The sequence below is a fragment of the Astyanax mexicanus genome, chromosome 17 (genome assembly GCF_023375975.1).
Source record: "Astyanax mexicanus isolate ESR-SI-001 chromosome 17, AstMex3_surface, whole genome shotgun sequence".
Classification (NCBI taxonomy): Eukaryota; Metazoa; Chordata; class Actinopteri; order Characiformes; family Acestrorhamphidae; genus Astyanax; species Astyanax mexicanus.
Genome location: NC_064424.1, coordinates 33,369,334 through 33,394,069, shown reverse-complemented (window position 1 = coordinate 33,394,069; position 24,736 = coordinate 33,369,334). Strand labels below are relative to the sequence as shown.

Sequence of the window (24,736 nt, the reverse complement as noted above, 5' to 3'; positions counted from 1 at the left end):
CTCCTGTTTTACCACTATTTAGTGAACTACATAGTGTCTCTTTAAATAGCGCAACACTAATTATAATGAGGGAGTAGGGAGCCATTTCGGTCACAGCCACTGTTTGGGTGTTGTGTCCATAGTCATCAGATATAAGATAATATACATAATATATATATATAATATATATAAGAAATAAGGTAAAAAATATCTATGGTTTTGTCCAGCACTGAGTGAAGGCACCTCCTCGCCGCAGAGGGCGCTGTGAGCTACAGACAGGCCCTCAGTGTTTCTCCGACCATGTGGGGATCTGCTGGAGGAGCTGCATGCTGCTGAACTGAGGTGTAGATTTGTTTATTAGCGCTGCTGGAGAAAACCAGGCTGTTGTGGTGTTGATACAGAGCCCGGCTGCTGAGTAAGTCTCTGTTCTGTTCTGTTCTATTATCAGCGTCAGTGTCTCAATATAGCTGTAACACTGGGCTGGAGTTGGCTGATCTTTAAAATTCTCTGCTCCACCTTAAATACAGCAGCAGTTCCAGCCGATACCGCTCTCTGCCGCTGAGGAAACGATATGTAGCTGCTGCTCCATTTAAGGAGGAACAGAGAAGACGAAGATTAACTTGGTAAAGCTGACAGAAACTAAACATATCGTTCTGAAATAAAGATATAAACCCAACAGAGCTGTAGAAGTGACCTAAGAACGCAGGAGAAATATGATGGGTTCTGTTATTACCTGATTTAACTCTTGTCTGTATTGTAGATTCTCAAGTTTAGTTAAAGTGAGCAGTGCAGGAGGGGACAGAGGCATACTTGTGCATGAATACACAACAAATCGAATGGAATGTGAAAATAATAATGATATACAGCTCTGGAAAGGAAATAAGAGACCACGTTCTTTAATTTTACCATATTGAAAACCTCTGCAATATAATCAAGAGGAAGATGGATGATCACAAGCAGTTACACCAGGCTGGAATGCTTGAATCTTTGCACCAGGAGTGGCATAAAATTGTCCAAAAGTAGAGTGTAAGACTGGTGGAGGAGAACATGCCAAACTGTGATTAAAAACTGGGGTTATTCCACCAAATTTTGATTTCTGAACTCTTAAAACTTTATAAATATGAACTTGTTTCCTTTGCATTATTTGAGGTCTGAAAGCTCTGCGTTATTTCAGACATTTCCCATTTTCTGCAAATAAATACTCTAAATGACAATATATTTATTTGGAATTTGGGTGAAATGTCTGTAGTTTATAGAATAAAATATATACCTAAATGTATATCAAATATATCAATACCTATAAATAGCAGAATCAGAGAAACTGATTCAGAAACTTGTGGTCTATTAATTTTTACAGAAGCTGAATTTTGAAAATGATAAAGTTAGAACGTTATATGTTAGAAATGTAAGAAACACTGCATTTATTTTACAGCTTTTCTTTACATAAACATACAACATTTTCTGATTTAGTGTTTTAAATGACGGTTTTTAATTAGAATACATTTACAGAACTCTTATGCACATTTTCATGTAGTCATTATTGCTTTAATTGAAAGTCAAATCCACGTTGCAGCGTGATGTATATCTAAATAATAGTGTTTACTTATTTAAGTGTTATATCTAAATTGTAAAGTATGTTTATTAAAGTGATGTATCTAAATAATCAAGTGTTTATATTTATTAAAGTGATATATCTTAATAATAAAGTGTTTGTTTATTAACATAGTATATCTAAATCTGGGTTGTCCAAACTACAGCCCGTGGGCCATTTGCGGCCCGTTTCCTTTTTTGGAGCGGCCCGCGAGGTATTTTAGAAATAGAATGAAAGTTGGCCCGCTGTTAAGCAGGTTTTTATAATGTGAGATTCAAAGTTTGGATGCTAGGTGTCAGAAACGGGCCAAAGAGTCTAAAAGCGGCGAAAGTGAAGTTGTAGCGCAAAAAGCGGGCCAAAGGGTCTAAAAGCGGAGAGAGTGCGCAAAATTTAGTGCACAAAAACGGGCCAAAGAGTCTAAAAGCGGCGAAAGTGAAGTTGTAGCGTAAAAAACGGGCCAAAGAGTCTAAAAGCGGAGAGAGTGCGCATTTCTAGTGCAAAAAAACGGGCCAAAGAGTCTAAAAGCGGAGAGAGTATGCGTTTCTAGTTTCTAGCCAAGGAGTCTAAAAGTGGCAAGAGTGTTCAGTTGTAGCGCAGAAAAACGGGCCAAAGAGTCTAAAAGGGGTGAGAGTGTTTAGTTGTTGCGCAGAAAAAGGGCAAATGAGTCTAAAAGTTACCAGAGTTTAATATTAAGAGACATCATGAGAGTCTTTGGCCCGTGAATTTAAATATATTTCTCCTTCTGGTCCCCAACAAAAAAAGCTTGGGCATCCCTGATCTAAATAATAATTGTGTGTACTTAAATTAACTCTATTTTACTGATGAAATTTGTGTCCTCCGCTCTTAGGAAAAAATGGGGAAGCCCCCAAAAAAGAGGAGCCTCGCCGACAAGGTGCGGAAGACCAAGACGTCCACCCAGATCAAAAACAACCCCTTTGAGGTGAAAATCAACAGAAAGAAGTTTGACGTCCTCGGCCAGAAGAGTAAACATGACGTGGGCCTGCCGGGCGTGTCCCGATCCAAAGCCATCAACAAGGTGGGGTGAAGAAACGACATTGATTTTTCTCTGTGTGCTTTTATTAAATGTACCCTGAACCTCTGAGGTACTGATTGCTTATGATCTCTTTCCCTTACCCAGCGGAAGAACACCCTTCTTAAAGAGTTCAGGCTTAAGAATAAGGCTAATAAGTTTGTGGACCGGCGCTTTGGGGAGTACGACACCAAGATGGCACCTGAGGACAAGATACTGAAAAGGTTCACAATGGAGCGGCAGGTATGTCCAGAGAGCTGGTAGTAAGATTAGCTGCCAGGTGTTGGTGCACAATATATAATCTTAGAATGGCCTTTACAGTGCGTGCAAATCACTGAACTTTTTTGCTGCTTAATACAAAAGAAAGATTTACACTGTTTTTCTGTGGCTTATTTTGATATTGTATTTCAATGTTGTGTTAATCAATACTGTATTTATTTTCAAAAACACAGTATTACATTATAGTTATTAGTTTATATGTAAATATTGGTGTCAGTGGTTAATTTTGTGTTTTGTGTAAATACCGCCCACAGTATTGTAGGTTGTTGTACGTTAGATCTCACTGTTCTGATTGCATAAAAAAAATAACCAAAACATTTTTTCTTTAATTTATTTTTTGTCTATCACAGTTTTTTTTCTCTAAATTTTGATTTAAAAAATGTCAATAAATTGCCTTGCTTGGAGTATTCCAATATATCGCGACCCTGTATCCTAAAGTGTTTTGTGTGGCCATTTTCTTGTCAATTTAATCCATACATGCTTAATGTATAAAACATTTAAATATGCATTAAAAGTTCAGTGTGTTAATGCGCAGTATGTTTTTCCGCTTTCCTAAATTAAAGGTAAAATCTTCTTAAGACAATTGAATCTTGTTTATTTGCATTTGTAAAATCTATTTTCTGCTCTGTGAAGTTTCTATAGCATGTTTTGGACTTAAGTGGGATTTCCATGGCTGCCTTTGGCTACTTATGGCTCCCCCGATGACCGCCAGGACCCTTGCAGTGAAGTTTTGATGTCTTTGCCTCACTATGTGCTCCCGTGTTTGTGGTTATGTAGCGCTCCCAGACCAAGAAGGACCTCTACAATCTGAACGAGGAGGAGGAGCTGACCCACTATGGCCAGTCTCTGGCTGAGATGGAGAAGATGACTGACATGGTGGACAGTGACAGTGACTCTGAAGAGAAAGGCCTGCTTTCTGGTGAGTGTTCTGGTTCTGGTGATATTGAACACATCAATGTTTTTAGGAATAAATAGCTTAGGAAAGCTATCATTGTTTGCTAGTTAGTATTTGGTAGTAGTGATGACATGCACTGATTGTTTAAAAATGACTGTTAAAAATGAAGTTTTGCCTTTTGCCTAATGATTTTCAGTAGGTTCCAGATCCATTTGCAACCCTGTCTAGGAAGAAGCAGAAAAGATAAATAGAATAATAGATGCATGGTAAAGTCTGTGTCTAATTGTAGCTCATTATCTTTCCATAAATTAGTGAATTGTATTAAAAAGGAGGACCTCTGAGTGAGCAAAGTGTTTTCTCTCCTTATGAGGTGTAGTGTGGGAAAACCCAGTGTAATCAGCTAATGTAATCGGTCATTGTGACATAAAAAAGAAATCCACAAATCATCTTTAAGGGAAAAAAAATAGCCCAAGCTACATTTTTGGACACTGTAGTCTATGGTGTTACTGGTGTAATTTGCATGTGTGCGGTTAGCATTGCTAAATCACTACATAGAAAATTAAAAGTAAAGGAAAATAACAACATTAAAATAATAATGACTGTAATAGGGAGAATAGCATCTTTACCATATACTTTCTGGGCTGATATGCTGCTACCACAGTATAGACCTCTTTGCAAAACTGTGGAATGCTGCATATCCAAGTCATATTTGTTTAAAATCCTAAAATATTACTCCATCACCTCAGTCCACACATTTCTTTTACCTTAGATGCTGCTTTTCCTCGCAATTTACATCTAAGCAATAGAACACAAGAGGGATGTGTTATCATGAATAACATCACGGCTGTGATTCGGCCGTAGATCATCACAGCCGTGATGTTATTCGTGATAACACGCGACCTCGAGTGTTTTTTTTTTACAAAATGAAGAAAGAAAATAAATCAAGGAACTTAAAAAAAAATTCAGTTTGAACATGCTTTAATATGGACTGTGCCTTCCGCCAAAAGTAGTTCCACAAAAACTGTTACAGAACTGAAACTTAACTACAAAACGGTGTATGGTTTATACAGACTAACACCACGAAAGTTAGCTTGAAATCAAAATTGGGAATAAGCGAAGATGGTAATGTTAGGACCTTGAAATAACGCTAATACTCTCCTCTCCTGCTCTGTGGACTCATCTTCAGGTGAAAGCTCGCTTTTTTTGAGCTGGGTGGTGTTGGTTTTAGCTAGCCGGCTGGACTGTGGTTAGGTTAGCTTAGCTTGCTTTAGCTCAGCATCATCTTAGCTTAGCCTAGCCTGGCTGGTTCGCGCCCTGGCTCTAAGACGGCAGTAACTGAATGATTTTCTTTCCCTTTTTTCCACAAAAGAACCAGCGCTGCGGGCTGCGGGGAGCGTGCCGCGGCTGAGTGCTAGCCTGAGCTAAGCTAACGCTGCTGCGGGTGTCCTGTGTGTATACGCCGTTCCTCGGCAATGCGTCGGCGGAGTGATACAAGTTTAGTGTGAGAAGGCTGTGATGTTATCACATATATCAGCATGGCTCGAACACTTCTCAACCAATCAGATTGTGAGGTCGGAACTAACTGTTGTATAATAGTTAATAAACCTAGATCACCCCCATCATTCACAATAATTCTGACACTAGGAGGGTCAGGACAAGCACATGCCTCCTTCAATACATTTGAAGCCAACCTTTGGCTCTTTTTCAAATTGCAAATGCACTTTGAGGAAAGCACCAGTTTCCCAGTTCTGATACATAAGCCAACAGATGCCTGTTCCAGTCGTAGTGGAAGTGATTAGGGAGAAGCGAGCGTCATCTACCCACCCAGAGAAAGAATTAATTAACTCGTCTGTTGTGCCGGTTTGTACTAATCTATTTAAATGTTGGGGTGTAGCCCAGAAGCAAAAAAAGCAGTACTTACATAATGCTGTTATAAATAGGAGGACACTAAACTATTAAATTATAATTGTCAGAAAATATTGACACAATCATACTCACACTGGAATACTTTATTGTAGAGATGCAATAAATATACAGAACAATGACTGATTCTAAGTAGTATTGCAGTGTTTCCTATTTAAGGTGTAGCTTGTGGGTAGGGAGCTGAAAGTAAGAATTAACCAACAGCAGGTTTAGGTTCATTATTATGCTCTACTCTCTGATGAGTCTAAAATGTTTCTCTGTTTCTGCAGCTGAGCTCACCGCTGCACACTTCGGAGGAGGAGGACTGCTGAGGATGAAGACCGGAGAGGATGGAGATTATGAGGAGAAACCCAGATCACGGCAGGAGATCATTGAGGAGCTCATTCTCAAGTCCAAACAGGAGAAGGTGAACATCTCTCCCTACGAGACACCCAACTATTAGATTCATGTCCAACTTCACTCTGTTCCTCATAATTATTTAGACTGGTTGTCGTACTGTGCCTTCAAAGTAAATCTGTGTAAATGAAATCCATTCTGACAAACTAAAAGTACTAATAAGTCAGTTCCATTCAAATAAAATTAAAAGCAATATTAAAAATTGGATATTTGTTTGCACATACATTTTAATATCTGCCAAATCTACTACTAAATCATTTTTTAAATAACAACCTAATTTAATGTTCTGCTGTTTGTTTTCAGAGAGAGCGTCAGACACAGAAGGAGGAGTCTCAGGAGCTGACGGAGAAACTGGATCAGGAGTGGAGGTCCGTCCAGAGCCTCCTGGCTCACAAAACCCCCAAATCAGAACGCAAAGATGAGCCAGACAAACCAAAGGTAAGGAGGAAAGAGGGACGAGAGAGACAGACCATGAACCTGAAGCTTAGGAGAAAATATTTCTTCAAAATCAAACACTTGAATGCTAAAAACATTGATAGAGATTTTAACCACAGTGAAGATAAACATACAGAAGAAGTAGTTTGATGATTTTGGGAGGAGAAACCCTAAATGATCACCCTATATGAAAGAAATGGCTTGCTTCTGATGCTCCACTGAAGCAGATGTGCTAGGCATGTTGTAAGGTTTACTGCTACACACACCCACACTCCTCTGCTCATAGATTAGCTCTTAAGATTGCATCTTCTCCGACAGCCTCACAGCACTTAACATGTTCACTTCACTGAAGCCTTGTAACCAATTTGGCCCTCTACAGAATGATAAGTGCAGACATATGGACATTTGGGTAGATTTTAAATGTAGCTCCTTCAACCATAGATGCCCCTCTTTGAAAGGCAGTGGATATACAGTACAGGCCAAAAGTTAGAACACCCCTTTTCTTTTTCAATGCGTTTTTTTTATTTTCATGAATATTTACATTGTAGATTCTCATTGAAGGCATCAAAACTATGAATGAACACGTGGAGTTATTTAACAAAAAAAGGTGAAACAACTTAAAAACATGTTTTATATTCTAGTTTCTGCAAAATAGCCACCCTTTGCTCTGATTACTGCTTTGCACACTCTTGGCATTCTCTCAATGAGCTTCAAGAGGTGGTCACCTGAAATGGTTTTCCAACAGTCTTGAAGGAGTTCCCAGAGGTGTTTAGCACTTGTTGCCCCTTTGCCTTTACTCTGTGGTCCAACTCACCCCAAACCATCTGAATTGGGTTCAGGTCCGGTGACCGTGGAGGCCAGCTCACCTGCTGCAACACTCCATCACTCTCCTTCTTGGTCAAATAGACCTTACACAGCTTGGAGGTGTGTTTGGGGTCATCATCCTATTGAAAAATAAATTATCGTCCAACTAAACGCAAGCCAGATTGGATGGCATGTCGCTGCAGGATGCTGTGGTAGCCATGCTGGTTCAGTGTGCCTTAAATTTTGAATAAATCCCCAACAGTGTCACCAGCAAAACACCCCCACACCATCACAGCTCCTCCATGCTTCACAGTGGGAACCAAGCATGTGGACTCCATCCATTCACCTTTCAAAAGAGTTCAATAAAGCCATTTCATTTTCAAGTAACAAGCTAGTAAAGTTGCTAACCTAATACAGCTTTTAAAGTTATCAGTTATCTACTGTTAGCTTTTTTCAGTTAGAAAAGTTAGCTGGCTAACTGGTATAGCCATTTAGTTTCAGTTGGCTGGGTTAGCTTGCAGAGATGTCAACTAACAAAGTACAAATAATTAATTTCCTTACTTAAGTAGAAATTTTGGTTATCTATGCTTTACTGAAGTAGTATATCTATACTTCTACATGAGTAATGAATGTAAATATATTTGACACCTTTGTGTGCTTGTAGTTTTTTCCTTTATCAGTTATATATATATATACTTTTAGCTAGCTGGTGTAGCCATTTATTTTCAGTTAGCAGGGTTAGCTTGTATAGCATTTCAGTTATTAGTTGGCTACTGTTAGTTTTTAGGAGTTTGGTTAAAATGTTAGCTAACTAGTGAAACCAGCTATATATTTTCAGATGGCAGGGTTAGCTATAATTTTTGTTTCAGTTTTCAGTTGGCTGCTGTTAGCTTTTTAGGATTTCATTTAGAGACGTTAGCTTAGCTTGCGTAACAATTAGCAAGATTAGTAAATGTTAGCTATTATTAGTTTGCAGAGGTTTTAGCTAGTGTTGACTAGGGGTAGGTCTTATCCCTGATTTCCCAGTTCGATTCGATTCACAAGGTCCTGATTCAATTCAAAATTTATTCATTTAGGTAAACTTCAATTACAATAAATCTTGTGAAATGTATTTATATAAAAAAACACTTAAACTTCCATTATTAAAATCTTAGCAACAGTTACATTCGTCTTTTAATATAATTTAATATTTAATTTAATGCTTAGTTAATTGCTACACCATGCTTCACATCTCTATACATTTAAAACACAAGACGTTAAAACTGAACGGACAATGGGCTATTTCGAAAGATTGATTCGGGTTTATATAAATCAACATCGGATCATTCAAATGAAGATCGATTTAAATCGAAGAATCGATTTTTTTGTTGTCTCTTATCACATTTATTGTAACATGTTTTTGTTATGGTTTGTTACGTGGTTTTAATTAAACTGGTTGATTGTGTCTGTGTGTATTTTGTGTTCGTCTGCAGATGGATGATTATGACGTGATGGTGCGCGAGCTCGGGTTCGAGATGAAGGCTCGGCCGTCAGAGAAGCTCAAGACCCCAGAGGAGGTGGCGAGAGAGGAGAGGGAGCGCCTGCAGAAACTGGAGGTACTGGATATTTTGGCCTCAACAGCTCTTTTATAGCTCTTTACGATAAATAACTCTTACATTTCTGCATAAACATGAAAGTGTGGGCGAGGAGCTAATGTTGAGACAATGGTTAAAAAAAGAGAAATTCCATCAAAGGCAATAGTGTGTGTTGGGATGAAGAGCTGGGGCTGATTAGATGTGTTTCTGCAGGCGGACAGATTGAGGAGGATGCTGGGAGAGGAGAGTACTTCTAAGAAACCGAGCCACATGTCAGCGGACGACCTGAACGATGGCTTTATCCTGGACACAGATGACCGTAAAACCCTCTCCTACCAGGTCAGAAAAACAGAACACAAGGATATATGGCCAGATTGAGACCCTGGAAACCTGGAGATTTTGGGTTGATATCTTAATGGGAGCTGGGAGATTTATGATTTTATTTACTTACCGTTGTGTACTGGAGATACTGGAGAGTTTTGTAAAAAAAAAATGTGCATGTTTGGTCTTTTAGGGGTACGTTTTCACTCTTAACAATGACCACATGTACTGTACTTTTCACACTATAAGGCAAACTTAAAATCCTTTAATTTTCCCAAAAATCGTCAGTGCGACTTATAATCCAGTGTGTCTTATGTATGAATGTTACCAGTCAGGTTGTAAGAGCAGTAGTCACTGGTCACTCTGCTGAAGTACAGCGTTTCAGGAGTTTCAGTTAAGTTCTCCGAGGTTGGAGCGCTAGCTCTTTCGCCATACAGAGTTTAGTATTAATAGCCTGTAGTGTGCTGCTAACTTCAGCCAGCACTGCTGGAGCAGCATTAGCATTACCTGCTAACCGTGCTAAGCACTAGACATTTTTATGTTGTTCAGAGGTGAGTATTATTGGCCTGTAGCCTACAGTTAACCCCGGTTAGCACTGCAGAAGCAGCATTAGCATTACCTGATAACTGCGCTAAGTGCTAGTTTTTTCACCACATAGAGTTTGGTATTATCAGTCTGTAGAGTGCTGCTAACTCAAGCCAGCACTGCTGGAGCAGCATTAGCATTACCTGCTAACTGCGCTAAGCACTAGACTTTTCGTTGTTCAGAGTTGAGTATTATTGGCCTGTAGCCTGCAGCTAACCCTGGCTAGCACTGCAGAAGCAGCATTAGCATTACCTGTTCATTAATATTTGACTGTAACCTGTGCATTTATTGTGTTAAAAAAAAAAAAACTAAAATTGCTTTGGCTTACCAGAGCAGTGTAGCGCTGTTGAGCAACTTTAATGGAAATCTGGAAATCTAAGCTTACAGTAAATAAATTGAAGCACTTTATTCAGCAAAATAAATCTGTGTAGATTAACATCCAGCGCTTGTTTGACTTTTAAAGTATTTTTTTATTTTTAGAATTACAGTTTTGTTAACTTAGCTAACCCAGCAGCAAGACCTGCTGAATTAAAAGGAAAACATGGCGACACCTCTGTCCCTTACTAGTGTTGCATAATGTGCCTTATAATCTGGTGCGAAAAATACGGTTACAAAGTAAGTAGACTGGATTCATGCTTCTCTCAGACCAAATTAAAAGATATTTTCAGTTCACTCCTTTAGAATCAAATTATCTTTATCTGAATATTTTTTAAATAAGCAGTGTTAAACATCTGTATACGCCTACTGTTGCTTTTTGGTGCTACTGTTTTTGGACCACAGGAAAGAAAGTATATTGCGGGGTTAATTTGTAGGGTTGGAAGCGATTTTAATTTTCCTCAATGGTCCTAAATAAAATTCTGTACTGGAGTCTACCTATTCCGCACACACACACACAGACACGGTTACACATGCTCTGTTCTATGCTCTTAGGATGGCCAGTGGAACGTGGATGGAGGAGAAGAGGAAGAAGGTGAAAAGAATGAGGAAGATGAAGATGATGGTGGAGAGGAGGAGAACGAAGAGTGTGATGGTGGTGATGATGACGATGACGCTGACGACGACGAAGATGCAGAAGATGAAGATGATCACTCCGACCTGGATTCAGAGCAGGGCAGCGGAGCTGAGGATGAAGAGGGTGATGAAGATAAAGAGGAAGAGGCAGCTCCAGCTAAAGCAGCTCTGAGTGAGGAGGAGCGGAGAGCTGTGCAGCAAGCAGCCAAAGAGGAACTGCCGTACACCTTCAAAGGTACTGAGAGAGACAAATTAAAAGATCTAAATAAATTGATTAAAATGAATTGAAATTTGACCATTTTTAAAAATGTATGTTATATTTGTTTTAAAAATAAGTTCTTATGTTTTATTTGTTACATTTTATTTAACTTTATCTTTATTTAAACATAAGATCTTTTTTATACAATTTTAGAACTTTAATATTTGTGTTTTATTTAGAATGTCCTTTTTATGATCTTTTAAATCTTTAAAAACATTATTAATAGTAATTTAGTTTATAGGACTTTTTTCTTTTTTTTCTTTATTTTTGTTAATTTTATTTCCAGTTTAGAAAGTTATTTTTAGGTCTTTTTTGTATGCAATATTTGTGTGTTTTTTTTTTTAACTTTAACAAGTCTACAGAAGTCTACTCAACATGAATTAATAATAAATATGTTTGGTTTTCTGCTTTCATAGGACTTAGAGTTGACCTACAGCAAAAGCATTTTAAACTTTTTTCGCAGTTATAAAATACTGATGTATTTGTTTACTCTTCAGCGTTTCACACCCTACACTAATCCAGTTAAGCGTGGCTTGTTCTTATTATTTTTTGTTTTTGTATTATTAAGAATAGTTTCTATTTAAAATTACTCTTGATTAATAAAGAGTGGGTATACTATATAATTTTAATGATTTGATTATTTATACATTTGGTGTAAAAATCGAAACAGTGTTGAGACATTAGTGTGTCTTTTTGTTTTTGTAGCCCCTGAAAGCTTCAGTGATCTGAAAGAGCTGCTGCTCGGTCACTCTGTGGAACAGCAGCGCCTCATAGTGGAGCGAATACAGAAGTGCAACCACCCGAGCCTCGCTGTGGGCAACAAGGCTAAATTAGAGGTGACCACTTTCTGCTGCCTGACACACACACACAAATTGCTGTAATGTCACACATACTTATTTATATGGATGATGTCCTCTTACTCATTAGTAATGACTGCCTGGCCTGGTCATCGCTCAGCCCTAATAAAAACCCTTCTTTTCACTTTTACAGAAGTTGTTTGGATTCCTGTTGGAGTATGTGGGAGAATTGGCCACTCAAAGCCCCCCGGAGCTCTCCACCATCAACACACTCATCCCGTACGTGTTACTGTACAGCTCTAATGCAGCGCTGCACCACACATTATCATAGCATTGTTATTCAGCCATATTATACTTTATATTATCTAATATTGACACTTTACTAATACAGACTTATATTTAACAGGAAATACCTTAAATACAGTGCAAAAGTATTCGGCCCCCTTGAACTTTTCAAAGTTTTGCCACATTTCAGGCTTCAAACATAAATATATGAAATTTATTTATTTTATATATATACACTACCGTTCAAAAGTTTGGGGTCACTCAAACAATTTTGTGTTTTCCATGAAAAGTCACACTTATTCACCACCATACGTTGTGAAATGAATAGAAAATAGAGTCAAGACATTGACAAGGTTAGAAATAATGATTTGTATTTGAAATAACATTGTTTTTACATCAAACTTTGCTTTCATCAAATAATCCTCCATTTGCAGCAATTACAGCATTGCACACCTTTGGCATTCTAGCTGTTAATTTGTTGAGGTAAGCTGGAGAAATTGCACCCCACGCTTCTAGAAGCAGCTCCCACAAGTTGGATTGGTTGGATGGGCACTTCTGGCGTACCATACGGTCAAGCTGCTCCCACAACAGCTCAATGGGGTTCAGATCTGGTGACTGCGCTGGCCACTCCATTACCAATAGAATACCAGCTGCCTGCTTCTGCTGTAAATAGTTCTTGCACAATTTGGAGGTGTGTTTAGGGTCATTGTCCTGTTGTAGGACGAAATTGGCTCCGATCAGGCGCTGTCCACTGGGTATGGCATGGCGTTGCAAAATGGAGTGATAGCCTTCCTTATTCAGAATCCCTTTTACCCTGTACAAATCTCCCACCTTACCAGCACCAAAGCAACCCCAGACCATCACATTACCTCCACCATGCTTAACAGATGGAGTCAGGCATTCTTCCAGCATCTTTTCATTTGTTCTGCGTCTCACAAACGTTCTTCTTTGTGATCCAAACACCTCAAACTTGGATTCATCCGTCCACAACACTTTTTTCCAGTCTTCCTCTGTCCAATGTCTGTGTTCTTTTGCCCATCTTAATCTTTTTCTTTTATTAGCCAGTCTCAGATATGGCTTTTTCTTTGCCACTCTGCCCTGAAGCCCAAAATCCCGCAGCCGCCTCTTCACTGTAGATGTTGACACTGGTGTTTTGCGGGTACTATTTAATGAAGATGCCAGTTGGGGACCTGTGAGGCATCTGTTTCTCAAACTAGAGACTCTAATGTACTTATCTTCTTGCTTAGTTGTGCAACGCGGCCTCCCACTTCTTTTTCTACTCTGGTTAGAGCCTGTTTGTGCTGTCCTCTGAAGGGAGTAGTACACATCGTTGTAGGAAATCTTCAATTTCTTAGCAATTTCTCGCATGGAATAGCCTTCATTTCTAAGAACAAGAATAGACTGTCGAGTTTCAGATGAAAGTTCTCTTTTTCTGGCCATTTTGAGCGTTTAATTGACCCCGCAAATGTGATGCTCCAGAAACTCAATCTGCTCAAAGGAAGGTCGTTTTGTAGCTTCTGTAATGAGCTAGACTGTTTTCAGGTGTGTGAACATGATTGCACAAGGGTTTTCTAATCATCAATTAGCCTTCTGAGCCAATGAGCAAACACATTGTACCATTAGAACACTGGAGTGATAGTTGCTGGAAATGGGCCTCTATACACCTATGTAGATATTGCGCCAAAACCAGATATTTGCAGCTAGAATAGTCATTTACCACATTAGCAATGTACAGAGTGTATTTGTTTAAAGTTAGGACTAGGTTAAAGTTATCTTCATTGAAAAGTACAGTGCTTTTCCTTCAAAAATAAGGACGTTTCAATGTGACCCCAAACTTTTGAATGGTAGTGTATGTATGTGTGTGTGTGTGTGTGTGTGTGTAATTTTTTTAGTTTTTTGTGAAGAATCAACAAGTGGGACACAATCGCGAAGTGGAACGGAATTTATTGGATATTTTAAACATTTTTTACAAAATAAAAAAAATGCAACGTGCAATAATATTTAGCCCCTTTACTTTCAGTGCAGCAAACTCAAAAATTGGATCTCTGAATGATCCAATGTTGACCTAAATGACTGAGGATGATAATTAGAATCCACCTGTGTGTAATCAGGTCTCCGTATAAATGCACCTGCTCTGTGATAGTCTCAAAGTTAGAAGACTGTAAGGTCGTACACTGCACAACTCTGGCCTTTAGGAAAGAGTGGCAAGAAGAAATGCACTGTTGAAGAAAAGACATAAGAGGTGCTGTTTGTACAGCAATCATGTGGAAGAAGGTGCTCTGGTCAGATCAGAACAAAGTTGAACTTTTTTTTGCCTTAAAACAAAGTGCTTTGTGTGGCTGAAAAGTAACACCGCTCATCACCCTGAACACACCATCCTTACTCTCAAACATGGTGAAGGCAGGATCATGGGCCTGCTTTTCACAGGGAAGATGGTTAAAATTGATGGGAAGATGGATGGAGCCAAATACAGGAGCATTCTGGAAGAAAACCTGTTAAAGTCTGCAAAAGACCTGAGACTGGGACGGAGATTTATCTTCCAACAAGACAATGATCCAAAACATAAAGCAAAATCTACAATGGAATGGTTCACACGTATCCAGGTGTTAGAATAGCCAAGTCAAAGTCCAGACCTGAATCCCGTCTAGAATCTGTGGAAAGAGCTGAAAACTGCTGTTCACAAACGCTCTCCAATGGGGACATTTCAGTCTCTCGACGTGCGAAACTGATAGGGACAAACCCCAAGCGACTTGCAGCTGTAATCACAACAAAAGGTGGTGCTCCGGAGTATTAACGTTAGGGGGCAGAATAATATTGCACACCCCACGTTTCAGTTTTTTATAATAAAAAAATAAATTGTTCCATTTCAGCATTGTGTCCCACTTGTTGTTCGTTCAAAAAAAATTACAATTTCATATCTTTATTTTTAAAGCTTGACATGTGGCAAAAGGTTAAAAAGTTTTTTTTTTCAAGGCACTGTACAAATTTACCCCAGTGACTAAATCATTCACACTTAGAACTAATTTAAGCCTAGTATTTAAGTAAAATATTAATACTCCTTTTCAGGTAAAAGGAGCTGAGGCATAAAACAGAGGTTAATTGTTAACATATACACACGCACAATAAATACATCAGTGTTTATATTAATCGTCTAATCAAAAAAAAGTTTGATTAGTCAATAAAAAATATCCATTAGGAGCAGCCCTACTTAACTCACTGTCTCTTTTTTTTTCTCTCTCTCTCAGGCAGGTATACTCTCTCTGCCAGCTCTTTCCTGCATCAGCATGTAAGGTCATGCAGACATTGCTTAGTGATGGCGGTCACAGCATGGAGGAGGCTGTAGAGGTCAAAGGTCGTGCTGCGTTTCCAGGCTTGGACATGGTATGTAGGCACACAGGCTTGCTCTTTGTGTCTCATTTAAGTGGGTTGTGGATACTGAATGATAATGATATTATCGATGATCATTTTATATATATTCATTTAAAATTATTTAATATTTATTTATTTATGTATTATTTTTCTTATGAACTGTTTTCTGTTCTGTTTCTACATTTCTGTTACATAATACATGAGGTGCCAATGTCATTCTACAGTTAACCAATAGGGAACTATTTTTAACTGAACTTATTTATAACAGCTTATCACTGTTTACCTCATCTCAAACCTTACAGTTTATAAACTCTTTATTTCCACCCATATCAGTTATAGGCTCTGTCACAACCCGTAGAATTTGTATTGACTCTTCTTCACCACCACTAAACATTATAACCCAAAAGAGAGCATGGTGATGTATGTGTCAAGATATGTAAAGTTTCTATATGGCATATACTGAACATCCTGTGAGCGTCACCACATTTTCTTTTACTTTTCAACATTCCATAGAACTAGTTCGTATTACGATTTCTAGAACCTACAAATAAAAGTAAAAATGCAAGTTTCAAAAAGAAAAAAACATTGTTTAACTGAATTTATATGATTCTAATGGGATTAGCTCTTCATCTTGACCCCTACAGTTTATAAGCTCTTAGTCGCAACCTCTAGAACAGTGGTCACTAATAGGCACTAAAACGTTGTCCAATGCGGACCCAAACCTACTGAGAAGGATTTAATTGTATATGTGCTTTGCGCCGCAGAAAACTCACAGACATGGTAAGGAAAGAATAAATAAATAAACACACTGCTCCTCACGTGGGATCGAAACCTTGTTGTCAGGGTCGCGGCCCCGTGGCTCCGGCTGTTGAATTGGGATGCGGCCATGAAAAACTGCCTTTATAAGAAGATAGGGAGGCCGAGAATGGGCGGGAAGTCATGCCGAGCGCGAAAGAGACAGATGAGGAATGTATGCAAAATCTGGCCAGAGAGGCATTTATTATTATTATTATTATTATATATATTTTTCATAATTCAGTTCAAAAAACCTTACAGGATATAGCACTAATTCATAACACAAGTTAACAATCGGTCCGGACCTTGGCCTGTCGAAATTTTCTCTAACTGGACCATACTGAATTCTAATTAAATTTCCCTGCTCTAGAGTTAACAGGCTCTTCATCCTGGCCTCACAGTTTATAGGCACATCTTGATCCTAACAGCTCTTCATTGGAACCTCTACAGTTTAAAAACTCATCTTCCTCTGGACTGTGAAGTAAGTGTGTTTTTTTTGTGTGTATGTTGTAGCTGATTTACTTGAAGATCGCTGCTTTGCTGTTTCCTACTTCGGATTTCCGGCATCCTGTAACCACTCCTGCCTTTCTGTACATCAGTCAGGCCCTCACTAAGGTAAGTGTGTGTGTATGTAAATATCTTGTCTAGAGTCCTATTTTTTTTCTAGTGTGTGCTGTACCTGGGACTTCATTCAGTTTTGTAGATGTCTGTGTGAATTTAGATTCTTCTGAACTTGTCTGCTGATGCCAGTCTCAGCAACTCCGAGTTCATAATGTGAATCTGCACTTTTCCAGCCATGACTCAAAGTGCCTCCAAGCTTGCCCAGAGCAGAGTGTGTGTGTTTGCTGAAATGCCTCCCCTCCCTCCCCTCAATAGTGTCCCGTATCGTCTCTGGAGAGCGTCTCGGCAGGGTTGGTGCTGTGCTGTCTGGCTGTGGAGTTTGTGTCGCTCTCCAAGCGTTTCATCCCTGAACTCATTAACTTCCTGCTGGGGCTCCTGCACTTGGCTGTTCCAGCTGACACCTGCAAAGGTATGCCCTCCCAACCAGCTACAGCGTTCTGTAGTTCTGTAGTCTTTGATGCATATGTCTGGTGTTGTTGTGCTGCGTGGCTGAAATGTTGCAAGTGCCTAAAGGCTTAATTAAGAGGCTGCAAATAAATCTGTCGTCTGTCAGGTTGGGTGTGTGTCCAGAAGTATCAGTGGTGAATAACGCAAGCTGGAGAAGTAGATTTTAAGGACAAAAGGCCCTCTAGGGGTCATTTGTTTGTTTTTGTGAGTGGGTGGCAGTGATGTCAGTAACACACTACTCTAATTTGGCATTTTTTCCTGTAACGAATAATCTAAACGTGTTACTATTTCCAATCCAGTAATCAGATTAAAGTTACATATCCAAGTTACTGTGCGTTACTTTTTTGTCATTTTACTTAGTAAAAAATATATTGTATCATCTGGCTAGACGTGTTGAAAGGATGCATGAGAGACGTTTACAATCGTCGCTTTATTGTTGGAACCGTCTGCCGCAACTATGCCAAAATAACAACAGGCTAGCGAGCTAACAAAGCTAACAGGCTAGAACTAACACTCAGGCTGAACACACATACACACACGCTTTCTCTACCACACACACACACACCACGCCCCCAATCACATGCTTGTCTTATACCTTAAAACACAACAGTGCATTTTTAACAGTCAGTAAACACAGAACATTACTGCAGATTCACTACAGTATATTTTAACTTTCTTCTTGCATCTTAGGAAGAGATGTCTGGCCTATGCAACACACATGTAACACCACACAGCGACATAAACACAGCAGTGAAGAGAGAGATGTGCGCTTCCTAGCTCTAGTTTCTAGAGTTTGTATCAGCTAAATATGATTAATATCAGGTTTGGTTGTTCACTCTGCTGGAGATAAAGTGCCACCTAGCTTCAAAAACACAACGTCAAATTTAAAGAAACCCTTGGAGTCACAGTGACTGATTTACTGATGAAGTCCCAAAAGTTGAGCAAAGCTTCTAGTAAAGTGAGTTTTGGCAAAACTCATGTTGAGGCAGCAGCAACTTAAAAGAAACGCAAAAGTCACTTTTAAAATCAAGTAATCCATAAAGTAACCAAGTTGCTTTTTTTAAAGTGGTGATCAGTATTTGGATTTAAAGTAACTATGCCATCACTGGTGGGTGGGAAATTGAGGGGTAGCTAAAGTGATAAAAAAAAAAAAATAATGCTCAATAATCATCTCTTTCTATCTAAAAGATTTTAACTAACTACAGGAAGAGCACGGGCACTCTACCTTATTCAAAAACGTTCATATGAAAGATCCAGTTCATCTGACAGAACATAATACACTACAGAAAGAGCAGGGGCTGCTCTAAAACATTTTAATAATTTAAAAGCTGTTCTGAAAGACTTTATTCATACACTACACAAAGTGTAGGGGGCACTCTATAATTCTTTATAAGGGTCATTTGTTCCTCATGGCCATTTTTAAAGACTGCAGTACACCACAGGAAGAATAGTGGGCACTGTATAATGCTTTATAATGTTCATATAATCCTTACTGTCCTTTTGACAGACTGTATCACATCACAGGATGTGTAGGGCACACTCTATAATGTTCTATAACCGTCTATAATCCACACACTCATTCTAACAGACCGTAATACATTACATTAAGTGAAGAAGCTGCTCTATAAAGGTCTATAAACCAACTTGATAATTCTGACAGAACATAATACACTGTAGAATGAGTAACACTCTAATACTCTAATCCCCTCAGCTGTTCTGAAAGACTTTAATACAATACAGAAAGTGAAGGGTGCAATCTTTAATGCTCTATAATGGTCATATGATCCTCATGGCCATTCTGACAGACAGCAGCACAGGAAGTATAGTGGGTACTGTATAATGCTTTATAATGTTCATATGATCCTTACTGTCCTTTTGACAGACTGCATCACATCACAGAATGTGTAGGGTACACTCTATAATGCTATATAATGGTCATATGAGCATCATGGCCATTTGTAAAAACTGTAGTACACCACAGGAAGAGTAGTGGGTACTATAATAATGCTTTATAATGTTTATATAATCCTTAATGTCCTTTTGACAGACTGAATCACATTACAGGAAGTGTAGGGTACACTCTAATATTTTATAACTGTCTATATTCCACACACTCATTCTAACAGACTGTAATACATTTCAGTAATAGTAGAAGCTGCTCTACAAAGGTCTATAACCCAACATGATAATTCTGACAGAACATGATGCACTATAGAAAGAGTAACACTCTAATACACTCAGCTGTTTTGAAAGACTTTCATACAATACAGGAAGTGAAGGAGGCACTATAATGCTCTATAAGGGTCATATGATCCTCATGGCCATTCTGACAGACTTCAGTACACCACAGGAGGAATAGTGGGCGCTGTATAATGCTTTATAATGTTCATATAATCCTTACTGCCCTTTTGACAGACTGTATTACATTACAGAAAGTGTAGGGCGCACTTTATAATGTTCTATAACCATCTATAATCCACACAGTCATTCTGACAGACATTACAGTAAGGGAAGAAGATGCTCTGTAAAGCTGCATAATCCAAAATGATCATTCTAACGGACTGTAATACACTACAGGAAGTGTAGAGGGTACTTTATAATGCTAATTGATAAAATCATGTATTGTGACTTTGTACAGTGTATAATATTGTATTGCCTATTGAAATGTGGTCTCTTTCCCCTCTCCCTCTCTGTGTGTACACTTAGATTACTGTGTGGTGTCACCGTTCAGACAGCAGGGTAAAGCCAGCAAGCTGCTGCTCCTCTGTGACACTGAGTCTTCAAGCAGCTGGAGCAGGAAACCCATTCCCCTAACATCTGTACACCGAGTTACAGCCAGCACAGACCTGCAGAGAGACCACCACAGGTACACACTCACACTAGAGACAGCAGACTGACTGACTACAGCTTAAAAAGTGATCAGCTTTCTGCCTGTCTATGTCCATAACTGATCAACCAACTTATTCTTTCTGGAAACTAGAGGAAAATGTTCTGCTGTAAAGTGACTTGCAGTTACATACTGCTACCATAGAGGGCTCCAAATACACTGTCTTAGCATTGCTTTGTCAGGAGTGCAAATACACTGCCAGGCCAAAATAAATAAATAAAGTCGCCACCTGGATTTTACTAAGTAAATGATGTGGGGTTGCTGCTGCAATTGGTCAGGTCTAGGTTCAGCAACAGTATGTGCTGAAAGACAGCTAACTATCTGATTATACTGAATATAGACCAGGTTATTCCATCAATGGATATTTTCTTCCCTGATGGCACGGCCATATTCCAAGATGACAATACCAGGATTCATGGGGCTGAAATTGTGAAAGAGTGATTCAGGGAGCATGAGATCATCATTTTCACACATGAATTGTTCACCACAGAGTCCAAATCTTTGGGATGTGCTGGATAAAGTTTTGCTCAGTGGTCAGTTTTTTTTTTTTGGCCAGGCAGTGTATGTCAGTGTGTCAGTGTGCTGACAGCGTGAACTCTTTAAAATAAATGTGAACATGCAGCCTTCAATAATTAAATGAATAGCAAAACCAGGTTTAAAAATATGTATCTCATTCTGAAACACTAATTACTTACTAAATTAATCTAAAACATTAATATATGTATTAATAAATTCATTTGACACAGTAAGGAATCACTAAATCAATCAAACATTAGTGAATCACTGAATTAATCTGAAATGCTATTGAATCATTAAATCTTCTTGAATCTCTAATGAACCCAAGCATTAATCAATCTTGAAGTGTGATATCAGAGTACTGACTTTTGCCCTTCGCACTCAGATGAATACTCCCAGACTAATTGTGGAGATTCTTTTGGGACGTGTGCTTCTGTGTCTGTGTGTGTGTTTCCCTGTGTGAAGATTCGCAAAGAAGCGCTAATTATCACCCTGCTGTGATTTTCCTGCAACAGAGTCCAGGAACACCCTGCTGAGGTCCCTCCTCAGAGACAACCCCTCACTAATCAATCCCTCACTAGTCACCAGGGGAGCGGCAATTTTGGATTGTCTGATCTGCATATTGTGATGTGTCTGTGTACCATGCCACATCATCCATGCCTGTGCCTATAGCACAGTTATGTTTCATTACTTCAAAGGAACACATTTCAGCTATTCATGGAAAAAATATGTTTTAGGGTTTAATGGCTATTTAAAAGACCCCAAAATAAACCAGTCGTATACATGAAACCGCATTGCAGTGTTTCCTCTATTTTCAGCAGTGTTGGCAGTTTGGTTTTGGACCAAAAATGTTTTTTGGTCAATCCCTCCATCACATGCTTCTCTGTTTCTCTGCAAAAGTCTGTTGGCAAAGCAGTACTGTTCTCCCTGAGAACAATAAAACCATCTTTGTCCCTCTTGTGCTGCCGAAAAAGCTCTGAACTATCCTTAAGACCTGTGAAGCTGTCCTGTGTTTTCTGGCATTTGTTTGCAGCAGACCTCCATGGATCCCATCCGTAAACCTTGGGTGCCTGTGACTCTGTTGCAGTTTTACTGGCTTCAACACTTCAGAACTGAATGTCCACTTACTTACTGTTATTTAATATTTTTTTCCCTAGTCCTGCTTAAACTTAAGTATTTATGATCTCTGTGTTCAGACTCTCAGTGCTGGATGCTTGTCTGGACCTGGTGAAGAGGTGCGCCACCCTTTACAGAGATCTCCCCTCTTATGATCAGATCTTCCAGCCCATCCGGACTCTTCTAACCAACCACCTCCCTGTTCAGAGCTACCCTCCAGCCCTACAGGTAATTCTTAGATTGCATGCTCTTTTAAATGCTTTAGGAACTTCATTTCAGATGTGGAATAAGACATTAAAGTTGAGTAGCTGACCACCTAGAACCAAAATCACATAATAGACACCATCAGGATAAAATTGTTGGTATTTTTATTTGCTGAATTTTCCATCAGTCCCCCACTAAAAGAGAAGACATATATGGGTTGCTGTCAAATAACATTATTTGTAAATTATTATTATGTTGTAATTATTATGTAAATAGGAATTGCTTTTACTATGGTGGCTGTTTAAAAAGCTTGGATACAAGTAAATACAGTAATGAGCTAGTAATGGAATATCAGCAACCTTGGGTACCATAGCAGCCACCAAGCATATCATAGCCATATCAACCCAATTGCATCCACTTGAACCCTTTAGCCACCATGTATATTCAGCCTCCCAGGATAACAGTAGAACAGCAACCGCCTATAATATTCAGTTTCACCCAAGTGACCATGCTGTTACAGCCTGCAGTGTAATTCTCGGAAATTCAGCTTCACTGGGAATTAGAAAAAAAAAGTGTGTTCTAGGTGAAGTTACAATTTTCCTGTTTTAGTTCTGCATTTGTATTGGTTTTCTTTTGTTTTTCTACAGGAGCTGCAACGAGAAATCCTGGAGGCCATTCCAGAAACACCTTCCCAGCGTTCACCCCTTGTGTTTGACAAAAAGAAGCCCATTGCACTAAAAATGCTGCAGCCAAAAATAGTGGAAGTGTGAGTGAAAATGCCCTCAAACCACACACTGGTTGTACTACACTATAAATAGTGTATGAAGTGTAGTGTTGCTTTTATAGTGCATGAAGTATTTGAGATAGAGAGAGAGAGAGACCTGTCTTATTGTTTCCAATTACATTTTTCTTCGTGGTTAATTTTTCTTTTTGTGTCTGTTCAGGTTGGACTACGGGAAGAAGCGAGGAAACACAAAGGAGGAGAAGGAGAGAGAGAGACTGAAACACAAGTATAAGAAGGAGTTTAAGGGGGCACTGAGGGAGCTAAGGAAGGACACGCGCTTCCTGGCTCAGGCCAAACTCTCTGACATCATGAGCAGGTTAGTGGAGACCACAACCATCTAGTGCTGGTCCTTTGTTTTTGCCACTGTGTTAGAGTGGCATGATCAAACTATGTTTGCAGTATTTTTTTTTGGGCTCAGAACCACTTTATCATAAACATCTGTATCAAATGCATGGGATAATGCACTTTTCTGGTAAATGTATTGGATAAGAAATTGATTTTAATACTTATTCACTTTATACCCATTTTTTTTGCTGTTTTGCAAGCTTTATAAAGCATGTATTATAAACACACACACACACATTAAAATAGTTCAGATATCAATAGCTTTAATATTATCAATCATATCTTATAAATACACACACATTTAACTTCTTTTTAAGTAAGAAGCAGTACATGTCTGCTAATCCTGAAACACATTAGGATCTTTTTACCAGTGAGTGAATATGTTTTGCTTGTGTTTTTCAGGGACGCTGAGAGGAAGAGGAAGGTGAAGGAGCTATACGGCAGTCTGGCCACACAGGAAGGAGAATGGAAGGCGCTCAAGAGGAAGAAGAGGAAGTGATGTCAGACAGAAAGTCCTTATTGATCACTGTTGACCAGGAATTTCAGTTCTGAAAAATCATTAAACAGCTGGTGGACTTCATGGACTGATGCAGCTGCTAATTACTAGAACTTCTTCTGTTATCTGTTTTGTTGTGTTTGGAAAAAGAGGATTTATTTTACAGAAAGTGTCTGCATGAATTGCAGATTGGTTGAGATGATCACATTTCTGAGTGGGTTTGGTGTTAAATGGTTCATTGTAGAAAAGACTTACCAGCTTTGACTTTATAAACAACACCAATATATTGTCATTTTATGTACTATCCAAACTCTCCAGTGAACCTTCATGTATCTTCTGGGTGTTTATATATAAGGTTGATGATGGTAAAATTGTAAAGAATGTCATTTATCTTTTAATGTGTTGTTAAAAACATGTTTTAGACCTAGAATCTCAAAAAAGGTTAAAAGCATCAGAATGGTATTTCACACCCATTTAAAAAAAATAACATTTTATGAGGGAGTTACTAGAGGTTCACTGTAAACATTTCTGTGTGGGTAAGTTTTCATGAATAGAGTGTTTTACACCAAACCCACTCTGAAATACTTTGATCACAGAGTTGATCAGATTTTGTGAAAAGTTGTGAAAGTTTTGTAAATTACCAACTTCTGAACATAAAATAACACAATGAAAACATATGTCATGTGTCTAGTAATTTGAATAGAATGCTAAGCTATAGCTGTTAATGTTTTTTAGTAACACTAGATAAAGGCCTATGCAGGTGTGCTGTTGTGTTTAGAACAAAAACGTTAGCATTAAATCCTTTACTCCCCAGGAGTAGCAGGGTGGATTTGCCAAGGATCAGACATTGATCCAGCATGTCACACAAGTAAACAGTAGGGGTGTCCGATCAGATTAATTTGCCCCAATCTTGGTTTTGCCCTCCAGCCCCATGGTAAAATAATTCAGTCATTAGCTAGAAATAATTAGAAAGGTAGCTGCATAATAAAAAA

The 24,736-nt window shown here is 38.7% G+C and overlaps 1 protein-coding gene across 2 annotated transcripts; it reads left to right on the top strand.

Annotated features, from left to right (window-relative positions):
* Positions 1 to 256: 256 nt before the first annotated feature.
* nop14 (NOP14 nucleolar protein homolog (yeast)) lies at positions 257 to 24,421 on the top strand. 2 transcript variants are annotated; one of them, XM_022676337.2, is made up of 19 exons: positions 257 to 394; positions 2,418 to 2,606; positions 2,709 to 2,843; positions 3,657 to 3,798; positions 5,967 to 6,103; positions 6,397 to 6,531; positions 8,805 to 8,927; positions 9,120 to 9,245; positions 10,743 to 11,058; positions 11,788 to 11,918; positions 12,073 to 12,158; positions 15,410 to 15,545; positions 16,842 to 16,943; positions 17,205 to 17,358; positions 20,103 to 20,262; positions 21,996 to 22,143; positions 22,767 to 22,885; positions 23,064 to 23,219; positions 23,651 to 24,421. In XM_022676337.2, the coding sequence occupies exons 2-19, from the start codon at positions 2,424 to 2,426 to the stop codon at positions 23,745 to 23,747; spliced, it is 2,586 nt and encodes an 861-aa protein (XP_022532058.2). In that variant the 5' UTR covers positions 257 to 394; positions 2,418 to 2,423; the 3' UTR covers positions 23,748 to 24,421. The 2 variants fall into 2 exon arrangements, with proteins under 2 accessions (XP_022532058.2, XP_022532059.2); XM_022676338.2 differs by lacking the exon at positions 257 to 394 and adding an exon at positions 536 to 602.
* Positions 24,422 to 24,736: the final 315 nt, after the last annotated feature.